The sequence below is a fragment of the Harpia harpyja genome, chromosome 3 (genome assembly GCF_026419915.1).
Source record: "Harpia harpyja isolate bHarHar1 chromosome 3, bHarHar1 primary haplotype, whole genome shotgun sequence".
In the NCBI taxonomy this organism is placed as follows: Eukaryota; Metazoa; Chordata; class Aves; order Accipitriformes; family Accipitridae; genus Harpia; species Harpia harpyja.
The window spans coordinates 63,272,169-63,287,508 of NC_068942.1; the positions used below are offsets into that span (position 1 = coordinate 63,272,169).

At 34.9% G+C, this 15,340-nt stretch overlaps 1 protein-coding gene across 8 annotated transcripts in view; it reads right to left on the minus strand.

Moving 5' to 3' along the window:
- Nucleotides 1–15,340, minus strand: part of EML5 (EMAP like 5) — a 119,088-nt gene that overhangs the window by 17,398 nt on the left and 86,350 nt on the right. For 4 of the 8 annotated variants that reach the window (XR_008234541.1, XM_052782940.1, XM_052782939.1 and 1 more), the window contains 5 exons: nucleotides 8,379–8,457; nucleotides 7,164–7,293; nucleotides 6,383–6,481; nucleotides 4,227–4,247; nucleotides 1,163–1,336 (listed from right to left, as the gene is read on the minus strand). Coding sequence is in view for 7 of the 8 variants with exons in the window: in XM_052782940.1 (XP_052638900.1) it covers nucleotides 1,163–1,336; nucleotides 4,227–4,247; nucleotides 6,383–6,481; nucleotides 7,164–7,293; nucleotides 8,379–8,457 (503 nt within the window). In the remaining variant the exon portion in view is untranslated. Of the gene's footprint in view, nucleotides 1–1,162; nucleotides 1,337–4,226; nucleotides 4,248–6,382; nucleotides 6,482–7,163; nucleotides 7,294–8,378; nucleotides 8,458–15,340 lie in introns of those variants that run through there. The other 4 variants (XM_052782942.1, XM_052782941.1, XM_052782944.1 and 1 more) reach the window with 3 other exon arrangements.

Below are 15,340 nucleotides of genomic sequence, written 5' to 3' on the forward strand. Positions count from 1 at the left end.
TCTCCTCTTAAATTCCTACAACTCCTCTGAAAATCCCAAACTTTGGACAAACTACAAGAGACTAATGAATGACTTATCTCCAAATTTCGTCCAAAGTTAGAAAACTTTCTTCTTTCCGCAGAAAATGCAGAAACTGACTTGTTACATATGGTCTTAGATTCAAAGGTAATGCTTTCCCAGTCTCTTCAGGGGTGTTAAAATCAGACATTTTGACCCACATGAAGATTCCTTGATCTGGATCCTTAGCTGCCATGTTGAATCTGTATCAACTCTTACGAATGAGCACAGGCACGTTCTGACTGAAACAGCAGTGAATTGCTGCATGGGCTTTTAACACACATCCTTCATACTACCTAAGATTGTACAAATACACATTTGATATTGCGTCCAGCTCCACAGGATCTAGCAAACAAGCTGTGAAGGATCACTTTTTATTAATTTGATAGCTGATCTTTAAACTTCTGAGAGATACTAGTTGATCAACAGAAATCTCCAAAGAGAGAGGAAATAAAGCCCTAAGACTAGAGAATCAGTTTCATAATCTGGGCATGGCTTTGCCAGACAGGAAGGAGATGAGGAAAGGACCTGACCAAATCGCTTTGGCTTTGATCTGAGTTCAGGATTTAGGCTAATCTGAAAACACGTAGTATAGCTTAAGACACCAATTACATAGCTGCATAGAAGAGCTGTACTGGCATCACATTTCTACAATTTGCCATTTTGGGGGGATAATTTTAGGCACACAACAACCTAGTCAGTAATCAGACTTTAGAGAAGAATAAGAACAGAGAATAGAAGATTTCTTCTGGGAGCAAAAAGATTTTATAAAGTTTTTACCAAGCAGCAAAGAAATGACTGAAAAAAAAAAGAATGAAGACTAAGATTTTCTTTAATTATTCCAACTGGAAATCAGTGAACTATCTTGATCTTTACACAACAGTTCCAAAAGAGGTATATTTAGTTACCACCTACCTAGTTACTAGATAGTTACTAGTATGCATAATTACATTTATTTTACCTCTTCTTGTATAGTGCACAGTGTACAGTTTTTATCGTAATAATTTTCCATCTGCTGATATTTTTATGTTACAATTGGTCTTGACTCAAGCCAATATACCTCTAACAATATAAACACATTCTACAAAAACAATCACTTTCCTACCTTCCTGCCACTTCCAAATGGTAATGGTATGTTCGGGATCCAGTCCTATGGAGAGCAGCAGTTTGCCAGTGGCACTGAAACTGACTGAGCAAACGCCCTTTGAATGGTAGCACCGCAGTACTGACAGTGTCTGTTTGTTCATTGCATCCCACACATGAATAGAAGGAGCTGTAGCTACACAAATACAAAAATATGTAATTAGTATACATTTTGAAAATGTCTAATGATTTGCTTATTGAAGCAGTTAATATTTTTTAATAAGACAAATAAAACTGTTCTGGTCAGACAGGAAAAAAAGAAAGAAAAGAAAGGAGATTTTGGCTTCCCTTTGGAAACCAATTTACGGCAAACAGGATCATTAAGTAGGACTAAGAAGTTGGCCTTATTACACTACTGGAGATGAAAACGTTGCTTAACCTGTTACTGGACTTCTGAAGCACAGCAGCAGCTTTGAAAGCAAGCTGTCTTCTCCTGTTTTTCTCCTAGTAAAACTTAGTTCAGCATGCTAACTCAAAAACCTTCATAAATATTGAGTAGATTATCAAGAATGTAATCTCTACCTGGGGCTTTTGGACAAGTGATAGCTGCAGATAAATTAGTTTACAGTGCAAGGCCAAAATCTCCTTTTCTACAAAATGGCCATCTGTCTGAAATGCATGCTCTCTTAGGAGAGCATCAGCTGAATAATCAGCTTGCTTACTGATGTAGAAGAACTAGGGTATTTAATTTAGTTTGCATTGTTTAGACTGCAAGCTCTTTGCAGTAAGAACCGTCTTTCCATGCTACTAATGTATGTGATTATTTCTATTATGATGACAGCTAGTTTTTTTCCAAATGCAATGCCTTCTCCAAAGATCTTGCAATCCGTGTATAGTTTGCAATCTCTGAATACCACCTAGGGCATTTCCAGGACAGTAAGATTCTCCCTCAAACTTCCTTACTTCTGCTCTCTAGTAAATCTGACTGCAGAGTCTGGAGGTTACTGGTTGTTGTCATAGACCCAGATTCCCATAAACTAAATTCTATTTCCGCTCCATGCTTTGTGTTTCTAATCAGCTAAATCTAGTCCCTCAAAGGCGCACATATGATGGGACACAGCAGGCACAGGGACCTAGGTAAAATATTAGCCACATGAAAATAAGTTTTTGATCACAATCCCACAGCTGTTCCAAAACAGTCTTTAGAACAGTCTTCCTAATTTCATTTCTTTCCCATTGGAATTTCCTCTCACGGCACCAACATGCTGTTATCGTCACCTTTTGAGAGGCACTAAAGCATACTATAGACATGCCATTAAAACAAAAAGGGCAGCGGTTGGCAGCAACTGGTATGTCTCAAAATTTTCAGCAAACTCCTTCCTGTCCTTATGGAAAATTGAGGGAAGGGAAAGCTTTATTATGGTTCTGAACTGTGTTTTCCACTTCAGCACTGCCCTTGGTAAAACTCTGTATTGCCCTTGACCTGTGTACCTCCCCTATAACCTTGGTCAAAATTTTTCTTTTGGGTAGCAGACAGAAACTTTCACCTAGATTTCATGAATAAGAACTGACAAAATCTTTCAGAGCAAGATTTGCAGGACAGAGAACATGGACTCTTGAGTCCTCCTACTTGACGGTGTTCTTCTGAAAGTCTCTGTCCTGACATTGCGTCCTGCTTGTGGAGTACTCCAGCTGCTCAACATCTGCTCTCACAAGAGAGATTTTCTAAGGTGTCATCTCCTTCTGGGAGAAGATAGATAAAGCTACCATGGGCTGGCAGGACAAAAAATATCTTCAGTAAGATGAAGCGAATCTATACCAAGTCATTATGAAATTTAATTTGCCATTCCAGCCTATTACAAACATTACTCCTTCAAGAACCCCTGCATCACTGTAGACAACAGAAAATTTGAACTAGAAAAGCAGAAGTTGTCAGTAAGAAAGGTGCCAAATAGCCATCGATAAATTTTAAGTGAAACTATGCAACTTTCTAATGAAGGCAGGCAGCAGGTTGGATTCCAGACTAATGGTTCCACAAAGAAGAAAAAAGTAAGAGTGCTGGTTTCGGGAAGTGACAACAGAATTTAGTAATATACACAAGCTCAAACTAAAGTCGCAGTAGGAAGAAGGCAAATGAGAGAGGGAAAGTCTCCAGGCATTATATGTAGGGCTAGAGATGTTCTTTCATATAAACAATTATATCATCACTGCTTCTTTTACACAGTTTAAAAGTGTTGGAAAAGGTACCTATATTCTTCCTCCCATCCTTAGAGCAAGCACAATTTGGCATATTTAAAAAGTCAACACACATGAAAAATGCCATTGTACATTTGTTCTTCACAGAACAAGCTTTAGATCCACATGAAGATTATTATACTTTCTAGGTACACACGAACACACATTTAGACGCATCTCTGAAGATGTGTCACAAGACAATTATGGCTGCTCAACAATGAACTCACTCACACATGATAGTGATGAATTTTTAAGACTACAGTTGAAAAAACAATGAATTAATAAAAAATAGCTCAGTCAAGACTGTCAAACTATCAAAGACCCAAAATGATACAGAAAAAATTAGACTGACATCATAACAAGCATTTTGGATCAGTGGTAATAACTGCATGACAATCATACATAAATGTGAAAGGTGATTAGTTTTTTCACTCAGTCACCTAGGCCTCCTCAATGGAATTTACTTTAGAAATGCATATTTAAAATTATACTCAATTGAGCATCTAAAACAAATGTTAATTGTCAGCCCCAACATGTCTATAAAACCTGCAAGCATACATAGGAATGCTACAGTAGCAGTATGTATTAGAACTCACTAATCACTGGGCAGCAAGAAGTGAATACGTTACAACAAAAGTAGTTTTTAAAGTGTGTTCTAACATTTTAATTGTTTCTATATTTACAGTTTGCTGAGCTGTTGTGGTTTATATTCATTGCTGACAGTAATATGACTGATACAGGGTTTTACTAAACCAAAAATGAATTCACGTCACTTATAGCTCTATAAAGCTGTAGACGGCTACTATATAGGCTAACTACACCTGAAGATGTTAAAATTTTATTTCCCTTACCTGACATATCTGCTGAGTCTCCTGTAATGGAAAAGCAGCAGAAAAATAATTAGACCAGAAATAAGATTAAGTGCTAAAGAAAATATATGCCACATTTAGTGTAATTTCTTAACACACACCTTGATGTCATCTCTTTGCATTGCAGCAGCACCAGTACTGCTTTTAGTGTTAAAGATGAACAATTACTCATAATAGGTGGTCGCATCAGAAATAAAAATTCGTAGAATGAATATATTTTGATTTCCATTTTGAGTTACAACACAAAAATCTAGTTTTGCTGTATGTTAGGTCTCTCTCTGCCAAACTAAATAAAAAACATATTTTACATGTTACTGATATTTTAACAAATTAAGTGAAAAAAATGCTGATTGCTATTCTGCTAAATAGTAATGTTTGAGTCTGATCTTGACAAGTGGCAAATACACCCAATATTCTTCTACAGGAGCATTAAGAAATCAGGATTATAAAGGTTCAGGTACTGGGAAGTATTACCCTTACTTTAACATTTCTGGGAAGTAAGACTGCGTAACAGCACTGCATTTTAAAAATACTTGAAATAATGTTTCTGTAAATATTTTGAGGATTTAAATCATGATGGTGAAGCTATGTTTGTGCCAGTCATATCAGTAAGAAAAGCAGCAGCAGTTAAGTATGTTCTTTATGGAGCATGTACCCCTTAGCATCTGTTCAGAATCTAAAAATAAGCGTTGTTTGAAGATATTTTGCTTCCAGCTCATTTTTCTGATTTAATTCTCTCCTTTAAAATATGTTTTGTAGTTTAATTTTTAAGTGTCATCTGCTCCTGATTTGTATGCCTTAATCCACATCACAAAACAGTTAAAATTGTTCTACTGCTAGGTCATGTATAAATGATGCTGAAATAAAATAGCACTAAGGGTCTTGTGTTTCTTCTTCAGTAAGATAAACACTGAAGAAAATCCATGCGAAGAACAAGTTTTCACATTATGCCTATATTCTTCCCATATATTCTATCATATGGAAAGGCAATCAGGGACAGATTAGGAAATACGCTGAAAAAGCAAATTCCTAAAGACAATAAAAGGTCTGAAATTCCTGCAAATGTTCTTTGCAATCAAAGCATAGGCAAAAATCTGCTGGTAAGTTTTTTCATTTAAATAATTTCCATTAATGATTTCTTTAAATTGATGTGAGGCAAGAAGCTCACCAAGAAATGAAGCTATTTTAGCTAAGCACTTACTACTATCCATGAGTCAATTTTAATGAGACATGCACCTAAAAATCCAAAAGACAGAGGGAAGCAGGTAATAAACTCTGACAAACTGACCATATTTAGATGAAAGTTCTAAAACAAACCTACAGGGAAAAAAAAAAGCTATTCTGGCTAAAATAAACAAAGTTTTTTTTTATTCTATGCACTAAGGAAAACAATGTGGTTTTGAATCTGCTGAGAAACAATCAAAGGTATGAAAACTGCAATTGGGCTGTAGGACTATAAAAATTACACTCTTCTGCAAAATTTAGAAACAGCAGTATTAGTTCAGCTATGCAGATGCACAGTGGGGTTTTTTTCTTTTTTTTTTTTTTTTTAATTAACCTGGTTAGTTCATAGATCCAATTTTAGTGTTACTATGAAACATATATTTTCCCCTTAAATCTAAATTTATCTGTAGGGAAACACCATTAGGGTTTTGGTTCTGCCTAGAATATTACAACTATGTATTATCAAAACACCAGGTAGGTATTATAAATCTGCCTGATGAGATAAAACCTACATGAAGTGACATCTATTTTAAGAATTCTGGGTTTAGTCCATATAGAAATGAAGGATAGCTCAATTAAGCTTCTTTGGAAGGCCTATGACTCTTTGGAAGGCCTAACAAGGCTGATAGTTAAATAAAACCAGACTAATTTCATGGGGCTTAAGATTTCTAAAAAAATATTTTTGATAACACTCCAAACGAAAGATAAGCTTAATCTTCTTTCATGCCTCAATGTTTTTTTGTTCAACTTTATTAAATTACACTCAAATAAACATATAAAGAGGACAGGTAACTGAGTAACACTCATACAAACAGAGATAGCATAATCAAGTATTTTTGTGATTTATCATGAACTCACAAAGCCCTAATTGCATGCTTTTATGTTAATTTCTTTTGACAAAAATACAAACATACCTACTTGGCCAGTTGCCACTATGTTGGTAAACTTGGGGTGCTGATTTACAGTGAGGCACAAAATATCATCATTGTGTTCCTGGTAAAAAGACTGAGAGCCTAAAAAAATAAAATAAAAAGTCCCACCTTAATTGAAACATTTATACACACATAGACATGGTTAATGTTTGAAAATTTTGTAATATTTGTTAGAAAACGGCATTATGGTGATGTTGCAGTTTGGAGCTTAAAACCAGGAAACAGAAACTCCTAATTTTTTTCTCTATTTTAACAAATAGCACTCAATAACTCCGAACTATTCCCTCAAGTTTTCTACATCAAGTTGCTTAAATATCACAGAAACGAACGACATTGTGTTACTCTTTAAAAGGTCTAAGTTATTTAAACTAAATTGATTATTGGGAATGAATGTATGTGATATGGAGGACTGAAAAGTAAACCAAATGAAAAATAATTAACTTAGTCTTAGAAAAAACATTAAACTACGACCTCATTGTTCACTTGTTTTAGTTTCTGTGATCATTTTAACAAGCAAATTTCAGAAAGCTAATACCAAAATAATCAAATCTTTACTTCCTTCAAAATTCAGCCACCAGAAACATTTCAATATATTTAGTTTGCTTATGCAGCTATTATGAATCATCTCTACAGAATGAATTTTCAGCAACAAATATTAATTTTTCCACATACTAGTATAAGATTTAAAGCATACCAGTAACTTCATAAACTGTAACTCCATGTGTGTGAAGAAACATTTTTCCTCAAGTGGGTTTTCTCCTACCTGTTGCCACATTATACAAGATCCCAACAGATGCAGTATGATATATTACATCAGCACCATCATTCAAATAGTGCACATTGTTTCTGCAGTCCTTGCCTCGGTACCCGAATACCAGCTCCAAAATCAGGTCCTAAAAAGATATTTACATCTATTAGATACTCAAAACCTTACAGCAATTATGAACTTTAAAATGTTTTCCAGGATTTTATTTTTCAAATATGTCCTTATGCAGTAAAGGAAAAAGAGTTTAACGATGTCTCAAACCAACAGAAACTGAGATCCTGCCTTCCCTGTCAGCTTACATTGCTGCTCATTCTTGTCGTACACAGTCATATCATCCTATGATCTCTGTTTGGTGGATGCTGTAGAATATTTATATGTGCATACACACACGTGTATATACACAGAAAGAGATACTCATACTCATTCATATAAATAAATAAATTACAGTGAGCCAAGAAGAACACAGCTCTTTTGATGCAGAAGATACTAAGAAACAAAGAATGACAAACACCGGTCCACAATTTAATTCCAGCTGGCAATTAAGAAAGCTGAATTATAGCCTAAAACTTCTAGAACACTGATGGCAAAAGGCTGTTTATTATGCTACACCAAATATTTTGGTTCATGTTGTAGAAAATATTTCAGCTGATACGAAGAACTGCATTTCTGAAGGTGAGATGAAATTTCCACTTCAGATTGAGTAATTTATTTGCATTGGCCATGTAATGAAAAAAAAAAAAAAAAAAAAAAGATGTCTGAGCTAAAGGCATCGTTAATAGATTTTTTTTAAATTATTTTATTTTTAAAACTGTTAACAATGATGAATTTTAAATGAAGTTTTAAAATAAATTTTAAAAAATTTTGCAGTAAAAGATGCTTAGTTTTATTAGCAATAATAAACCCACTAACAATCCAATTATCGAAACAGGACATACTGCTTTCTATGCAGTGCATTTAAAAATTTTATTGTTACTAAGAATTAAGTTGTGCTCCATTTCATTTGCAAGAAAAAGTAATATCAGGCTTTTTTAGATTTACAAAAAAAAGTTCTCTCCCACCTTTTTTGCTGTTTATTCACTATTCAATATTTCCATCTTTAATACATTTAAAATGAAACAATCATTTAGTGTGTCCACAAATGTGTCAACTTCTGGCAAAAAAAAAAAAAATCCTAAAAGGAGAGGAAGAGGAAGTGATCAATGTTTTTCTTACCTCTATAGGTCTCTTTTTTTTCCCAACATTATTTGTCTGAAGTTTCTCCGGCTGTGGCAATGCCCTACTAACTGGTGGTCTGAAATAAAGAACTGTGAATAAGAGAAGGCTGTCCGTCACCCATTCCATACTAACACAGTACCTTCCAACCTGCTACTGCATATGGAAAACTTATAGCCCTATCCTACTTAACTGATATTTGTATTCATCTTTTAAAAAATACCTCTGTCAAAGGAAAAAAACCCCACACCTTTGTTTAACATGCTAGGTTTTCCGACAATTCTTCAACAATCCATGAGGTTAATGCAAAAGCTTGTTTTACAATGAATGACCACTGATATAATATTCTTAACTTTTTCATGCTATATTCTTAAGGTACTTCAATCTTCTCTGTAGCAATTTTTATTGGATAAACTTTAAAGGCTTACCTGATTAATTTAAATACTTAAGAGAGTCATTCCTGTTCCCACATGCCTTCAGTAGGCCCTAGCTTTTCCTATTTTTGTAATAGTTTGTAAAGAACTCCAGGTACATTTGCGCATTTGCTCTTATATCAACAGAAACAAGTTAATGATCAGCACTTAGTTGGATGTAAACCATCACCATGCAAATGCATGAATATCAGCCATAACTTACGTTCCACTGTTCTGAATAGTGCAGATTTAATTAAGAAATCTCAATTAGATATATTTGATAAATATCTGTAGCATATCTTTCAGATTGTGTTCAACTGTTCATATACAAAGAAACATACAAACAAATAAGTCCTATTTATCAAAATCATGCAATTATTTCTAGTAATTTGCAGGAGCATTTGTTATTGACTCTATATAAACAGCACATGTGGCCATGAAAAGAAACCTGTAAGTTTGACCCTTAAGAGGAACAACTCATTTAAAAATAAATTCTACGTAACAATTAAATGAAATCCAGATGATTTAATCCAGTAGGCAGTGTGGCAAGCTAATACCACACATAAAGCAACAGGTCAGCTCTCTTTCATATTGCCTTTTTAGTATGAAGTACTTTTAATTCCATCTCTCCTCTTGAATGATGACTTTGATGCAAATCACTGTGTCTTTTCTAAGAACAAGACTATGATTTGTTTGTACACTGTATATTTTGAACTACATTCGAAAAGTACTTTTTCAGTTATTAAAATACAATACCATTTTCTGAGCTTTATTCCTCAATTTTCCCTGCCTAATTTTAGTATAATTTGATGCCGTAACACCGATCGAAAAATGTGTACATATTATAATGCAAATTACAGTGCAACTATAAACTGTGCTCTGAGACACTTCAGTTACTTCCTCTACGCTTAGAAGCCTGTGAAGTACCTATGGAAAAAAAAAAATTACAAAAGAAAAACAGGTGAAAAATTTCTGTCTGGTAAAGAAGTCTGATGGATGCCTGGATCACCCAAACATGATGAAGTTTAGTAAAACTCGCTATTGTGTTAGATAGGGCCAGAGGGAGGTACTCGAAATATTTAATTCAGCACCATAAATCTAGATTTTATGAAATGTAAAATCTTTACAATAGAAAACCCAAATCCAGATCCAAAAAGAAATATTGTTACTTTACATTTGACAGTTAACACAGTAAGTCTTTTTGCAGGGAGGGAATATGGGCTGCATTAAACAAATTCTTATCAGAGCAAAGTATGAAATAATAATTTAAAGTTAAAAAGTCAAGGCATGAAGGAAAATAACTAAGGCTCATATTTCACATTCATTGATAAATAAGTGCAAATTAAAACAGAGAACACTAATGGAAGTATGGAGGAAGATTTTTATAACTTCACAAAGAATGGTAGTCTAACACTTGGTTTTTGCTACTCCAAGATTCTTACTCTTGGAAAACAGACTTCTAATAAACTGTCAGTAAAGGCAAAATCTGGGGACATCTACCGTATATAGCAATGCAGGTTGGTAACGGAGTCCAATGTGTACATGCACTAAAGGTCTTCTCACTCAGAGACAAATATTAAAAGATAGCAGCATTTAAATACATTCTTTCACTCCTGCTCGAAATATATCTGGTGGGAATGTACCCCCAGACTTCATTCTCAAAGGTCCTCAGTTACAGATCTTGTTTTCCTCTCTGAGGTTTCCAGTTAGAAGGAATTCACATACATTTTGAGACAGAAAAGCAAAGCATTTGAATTTGCTTTTCAGATACAGCCTGGACCTAGCTCACAGCTACAGCATCCTGTCCCTTAGTGTGTGAAGGTGAAAAAGTATTCTCCTAACTTTTGGAAAAGAGAACGAAAAGCGAACCAAGCAGAGTCTGGGCTGCCCTCATCATCTATACAGGCATGTTGGCCAGTACAGGAAGCAAGGAATACATCCCATTTCTGTCAGCAATCCCAACATCCAATTTCATGACCACTCTCAAATCACTACTTTCTCAACCAGCTCTTTCCAGATCTTATACTTGAGGTGAAATTCCTAGCCCCTCCAGCTATTTTCCAGGTCTTTTCTTCTCTTTGTCCTATCACCACTGACTCCTAGCATCCTCTCATCTAGCCTGTCATATTACAACAATAGTATCACTAAGTATGATTAAAATTCTCACTTTTTAATTTGAAAAACCAAAGAAACTACACTTTCATTTAGAAGTTTCTAAATTATCAACAGAAAACACTCCCAATAGGTCACAACATTTATCATATTAAATACATATGGAGAGAGATCATCTAAACTTTTGCAGAGGAAAAAAATCTTTCACCATATTTGTTCCCCACCTTCACAGTACATGAGCACTTTCAGTTACAAATACACCAATCAAGAGGTAACAGGGATCTCCTAGTACCACAGAAACCTTCTTATCACTGTGTGCTACTCAAATTGGATCAAGTAAAACTACTGAAACACATGAACAAAAATCGGAAGGTACAGATTCTGTATGGGGAATGGGCTTTCTGAAAGCACTTCAGTGATACAGAGAATAAAAACTTGCCCTTATTCATTCAAGTAAATGAAGAGACAGAGAGAAACTAACGCAGCCCAGGTCCAATTCAAATTTGCTGGTGTGGGGGGGCAGGAATCAGACAGGTTCATCAAACTTCTGAGGTAAATTTACATTAAGATTCCCTCTTCTTTCGTAAAGAACTTTTTTCCCTAATATCTTTTTTTAAATGGTCACACTGGCCTCCCAAAATATTAAGAAATAAAGCTTTGTTTGGGTTTTGGAGTGGGTTTGGGGTTTTTTTTTTTGCACATGAATATAAGTACTGCTTAAAACTGAACAAATTCTAGTCCTTACAATCTCTGAAGTTAAATGGCAAAATAATAACCAGTTCTCTGCCTGTGCAATCAAAAGTCTTTGAAGAATGAACAGGGTTAACGAGTTAAATGAATTGTACATACCTATGATTATACATATCCTGTTATTTTATGGGTAAGAATTATAGTTATTGAAATATATCTAATACCTGACTTGTGTAACAGGTTAATGATATTAAGCACTGCTAACCAATCTTTTTCCCACCTACAGTTTATTACTTTGAATTATAATTAAAATTCCTTAATTCCTTTGATACCTCCATAATTGCTGCTCATTTATTAGATAACTAGGAGTACACTTACAAATGCAAGAAGTTCCTTAGAAACACTTATACAAAAGTAGTTCCTTAAAAACCACTTACATAATGTTGACTTTAAATCCATTTTTAAATTAAGCAAACATAACATGTACCTTTCTCTTTTTAAAAATGAAACTCAGGAACAAAGCTGAAGTGCTGAAAATTGGCAGATCGTATACCAGTGATTCTGTTGGTCCTAATCATTAGTTTCCCCAAAAATCAGAGAAGGGGGAAAATGAGGAACCTATAATAAATGGTATCAATGTCCACTAGTTCTCCACTGGCACGTTACCTCTTCTCTCATCCTATGCAGCAGCTATAAAATCTCCTGCTCACTCCAGAATGCTTCCAAATACCTTATCTTTTTAATTTCTGATTTGTGATGGACAATCCAGCAGTCTTATTACTATTGCTCTAGAAACTGACAGAATATAGCATAAAGAGCCCTTCTTCCACTTGTCACGCTCACATTTGACACAGAGCACTTAAGCCTCATTTCTATGTCCTGGCCCCCCCCCCCCCCCCCCCATTTCATTTATGTCCCTGAAAGATGGAGGGAAAAGTGAGTTAGAGACAAAAAAGCAGAAAAACTGAATAAAGCTGGAGACCATATCTGAAGTTTCATGAAAGCAGTAAAAACTGAAAGGACATGGTTCTGGCACAGGCTCAATGGTACTGGAACTGAACTGACTGGAGGTGAAGATTTGTCTGCTCCTTGGATCTAGAATGTGGCATTTTTATAACATCTACTGTCTGCTAATGCCTCGTCACAGAATGGGAGAAGGGGTAAAACAATCTCACATTATACAGCTGCTTGAAAAGACCATCTATACTTAAAGGCTGTACAGACAAACAGATACAAATATAGGTTGATATCCATCCTTAGCCAATCATTGCAGTACATTTACATTTGTACATTATCATACAAAAGAATAAAGTGAATGACCATTGGTCAGTAAAACTTGACAATTTATACTCAGCTATATTATCTCACAGGTGACCTAAACAATTTATACAAGTACCCATCTATGTAAGACTATATTGATTCAGAGCAGTGGAACTGGAACACAAATTATAAGCACGTATGTATTTTTTCCCAATTAAGTTTCAAGATGACAACCTGTGCATTTAAAAGCAGGAAAGCTGAAGGACACCAGAATACATTTTCCAAGTGCTTTTTTTAAAGGTGCAAAAGCTGAAGATATTTTTCATGTACTATTTAATGTGCAGGAAAGTGACTAATGGCCTATACAACACACAGTGGTCATATACCCACATGTAACTGGCTGCATGCTCAAAAACTGTGTGCAAAAGATGGGAAGGAGAGCATGAATAACATTTTGGGGTGAATGCACATATGGATGGGGTCAGTTTGAACACGTGGAAGGAAAGTTCCAGCCATCTATCATAGGGAAAATAAATACCTTAATATTGGCACTTTATTTTCAACATGAAAATAGAATCGGTATATTTTAATATTTCTTGTTAAGAGACCATAAAAAAGGAATACAAGCATTTTGAAGTAGTCTGTGAAACAAAGAAATTTCTTTTTCATGGTTTCAGACATAGTTTCAGTATTATTGATACTGCTACCCATGTTGTCTTGTATAATGTTGTTGTATTTCACTCCCTATTTTTATTATTGATACTGAGTTTCTAAGTTATTTACAGAACAAGGGATGGTCTTCCATGGTCAATATAAACTGCCATCAATTCTTTGAGTTCCATGGTAACTTATGACAATGTCAATTACAACATTTATTTCTGTTTTAAAAATCCAAGTGGGTTTTTGGGCATGATTTCATAGAGCAAATTACAGCTGTTGGTACAAAAGAAAAAGTCCCTTCCTGTGAGGGTCACCGTAGCTGCACCTCGTACTTTGGGGGACTTGCAGAGAACTTAGCAATTGATTTTGCACTAGCCTTCAGCATGAAGTGATTTTCACTGCTCTCCCCAAAAGGTGTTGGCAAGCATGAAGTAGAGAATTAATTTTAAAATAAGGAGTTCTTTCCATTTACTCTTGGTAAGATTTTCAGAGTCACCTGTGAAACTTTTAGAGGTCTGATTTCCATCAGAAGATAATGAAACCTGGTAGTTTTTAAATACTGCTTCTTGACAACTATTAGTCATAATCATTTTCATGTGTCCTATGAGTAGTAAGTGTCATTTTGTACACACTAATGTGGATATAGGTAATCTAATACTTAAATAATTTAGCAACATATATATACCTTGACATGTCAGGTGAGACTGTCCCATCAAATCTAAAACAATCCACTTTTGAGGTGGATAGCTGTGCACTAGGGACTGGAGAGAGTGCTAACCTCTATGTTTTAATAAATACTATTGAAAAATACTATTTGTAAAACATAGGCAAGTTTAATGGTCCATGTGGTTAATTTTATATTGGTAGGTAAATAAATATCTAGCTTATTGTATGGAACAGAACTATAATGAACACATATAAATTTAAAATTTGTAATACAGTAATATTCTGAAGAGTGATAGGTGCATGGTATAGCACCCAACATGACAGATGGCTTTTTAAGGAAAATGGGAGATGACAGTAAAATATGGACTAGATAGCAAAACAAAAGCATTACCTGGAACCTCTTTTCAGCAGCAGGTGGGAAAAAGAAAAGGATTACTTTTACAAGTTTGGCTGAAAGCTAGGTGTCAGTGAATTATTCATAGAAATAATCATTATTGACTTTCTGGTTTGTATACTTCTTTTTCAAGGGGATTATTCACAACTTCATGAGTTATGTAAATCTCTTCTTTGTACAGAAAACTCCCCATTCACTTAAATGGGAACTATGAACATGTGTTGGCATGAGAATGTAATTCTTAGGAATGATTCCTACTGTAAGCAGAGAAAGAAAGCAGAAGCAGACACAAAAACCTCTGGAGTATATCAAGTGTTCAAAGAGTTGACAAACACAACACCTGATTTACTCAAAGAAAGGTTGTGCAGGTTTAACTTCCCAAAATGAGCTGATGGATAGAACAGCCAACTCACTATTACAGACAGATGTTCAAGTTCACTCGTAAAAATACATTCAGTTATACTAAAATACAACTATCTCAGCTAGTCAAAATGTGTGGAGTACTGAGGACTGCTGAAATACACTGTTTTTTGATGATTATTTAATTCAGTTTTGTTGACTGAAGATATTTCAGCATCTGCCTCACAAAGTTGTTGCACTGGATGGCTTTCTCAGTCACGTATGATGCATACTCCTATACTTTGACTAGCCAAAAAATCATTATTAACCATCAGAATATATAGGCATGTACAGATTATTTCCTAATATTTGTACTATGCATGGGCACTTTTCATTAGTCCAATTAGCAGGTACACTTCCTTTGTTTC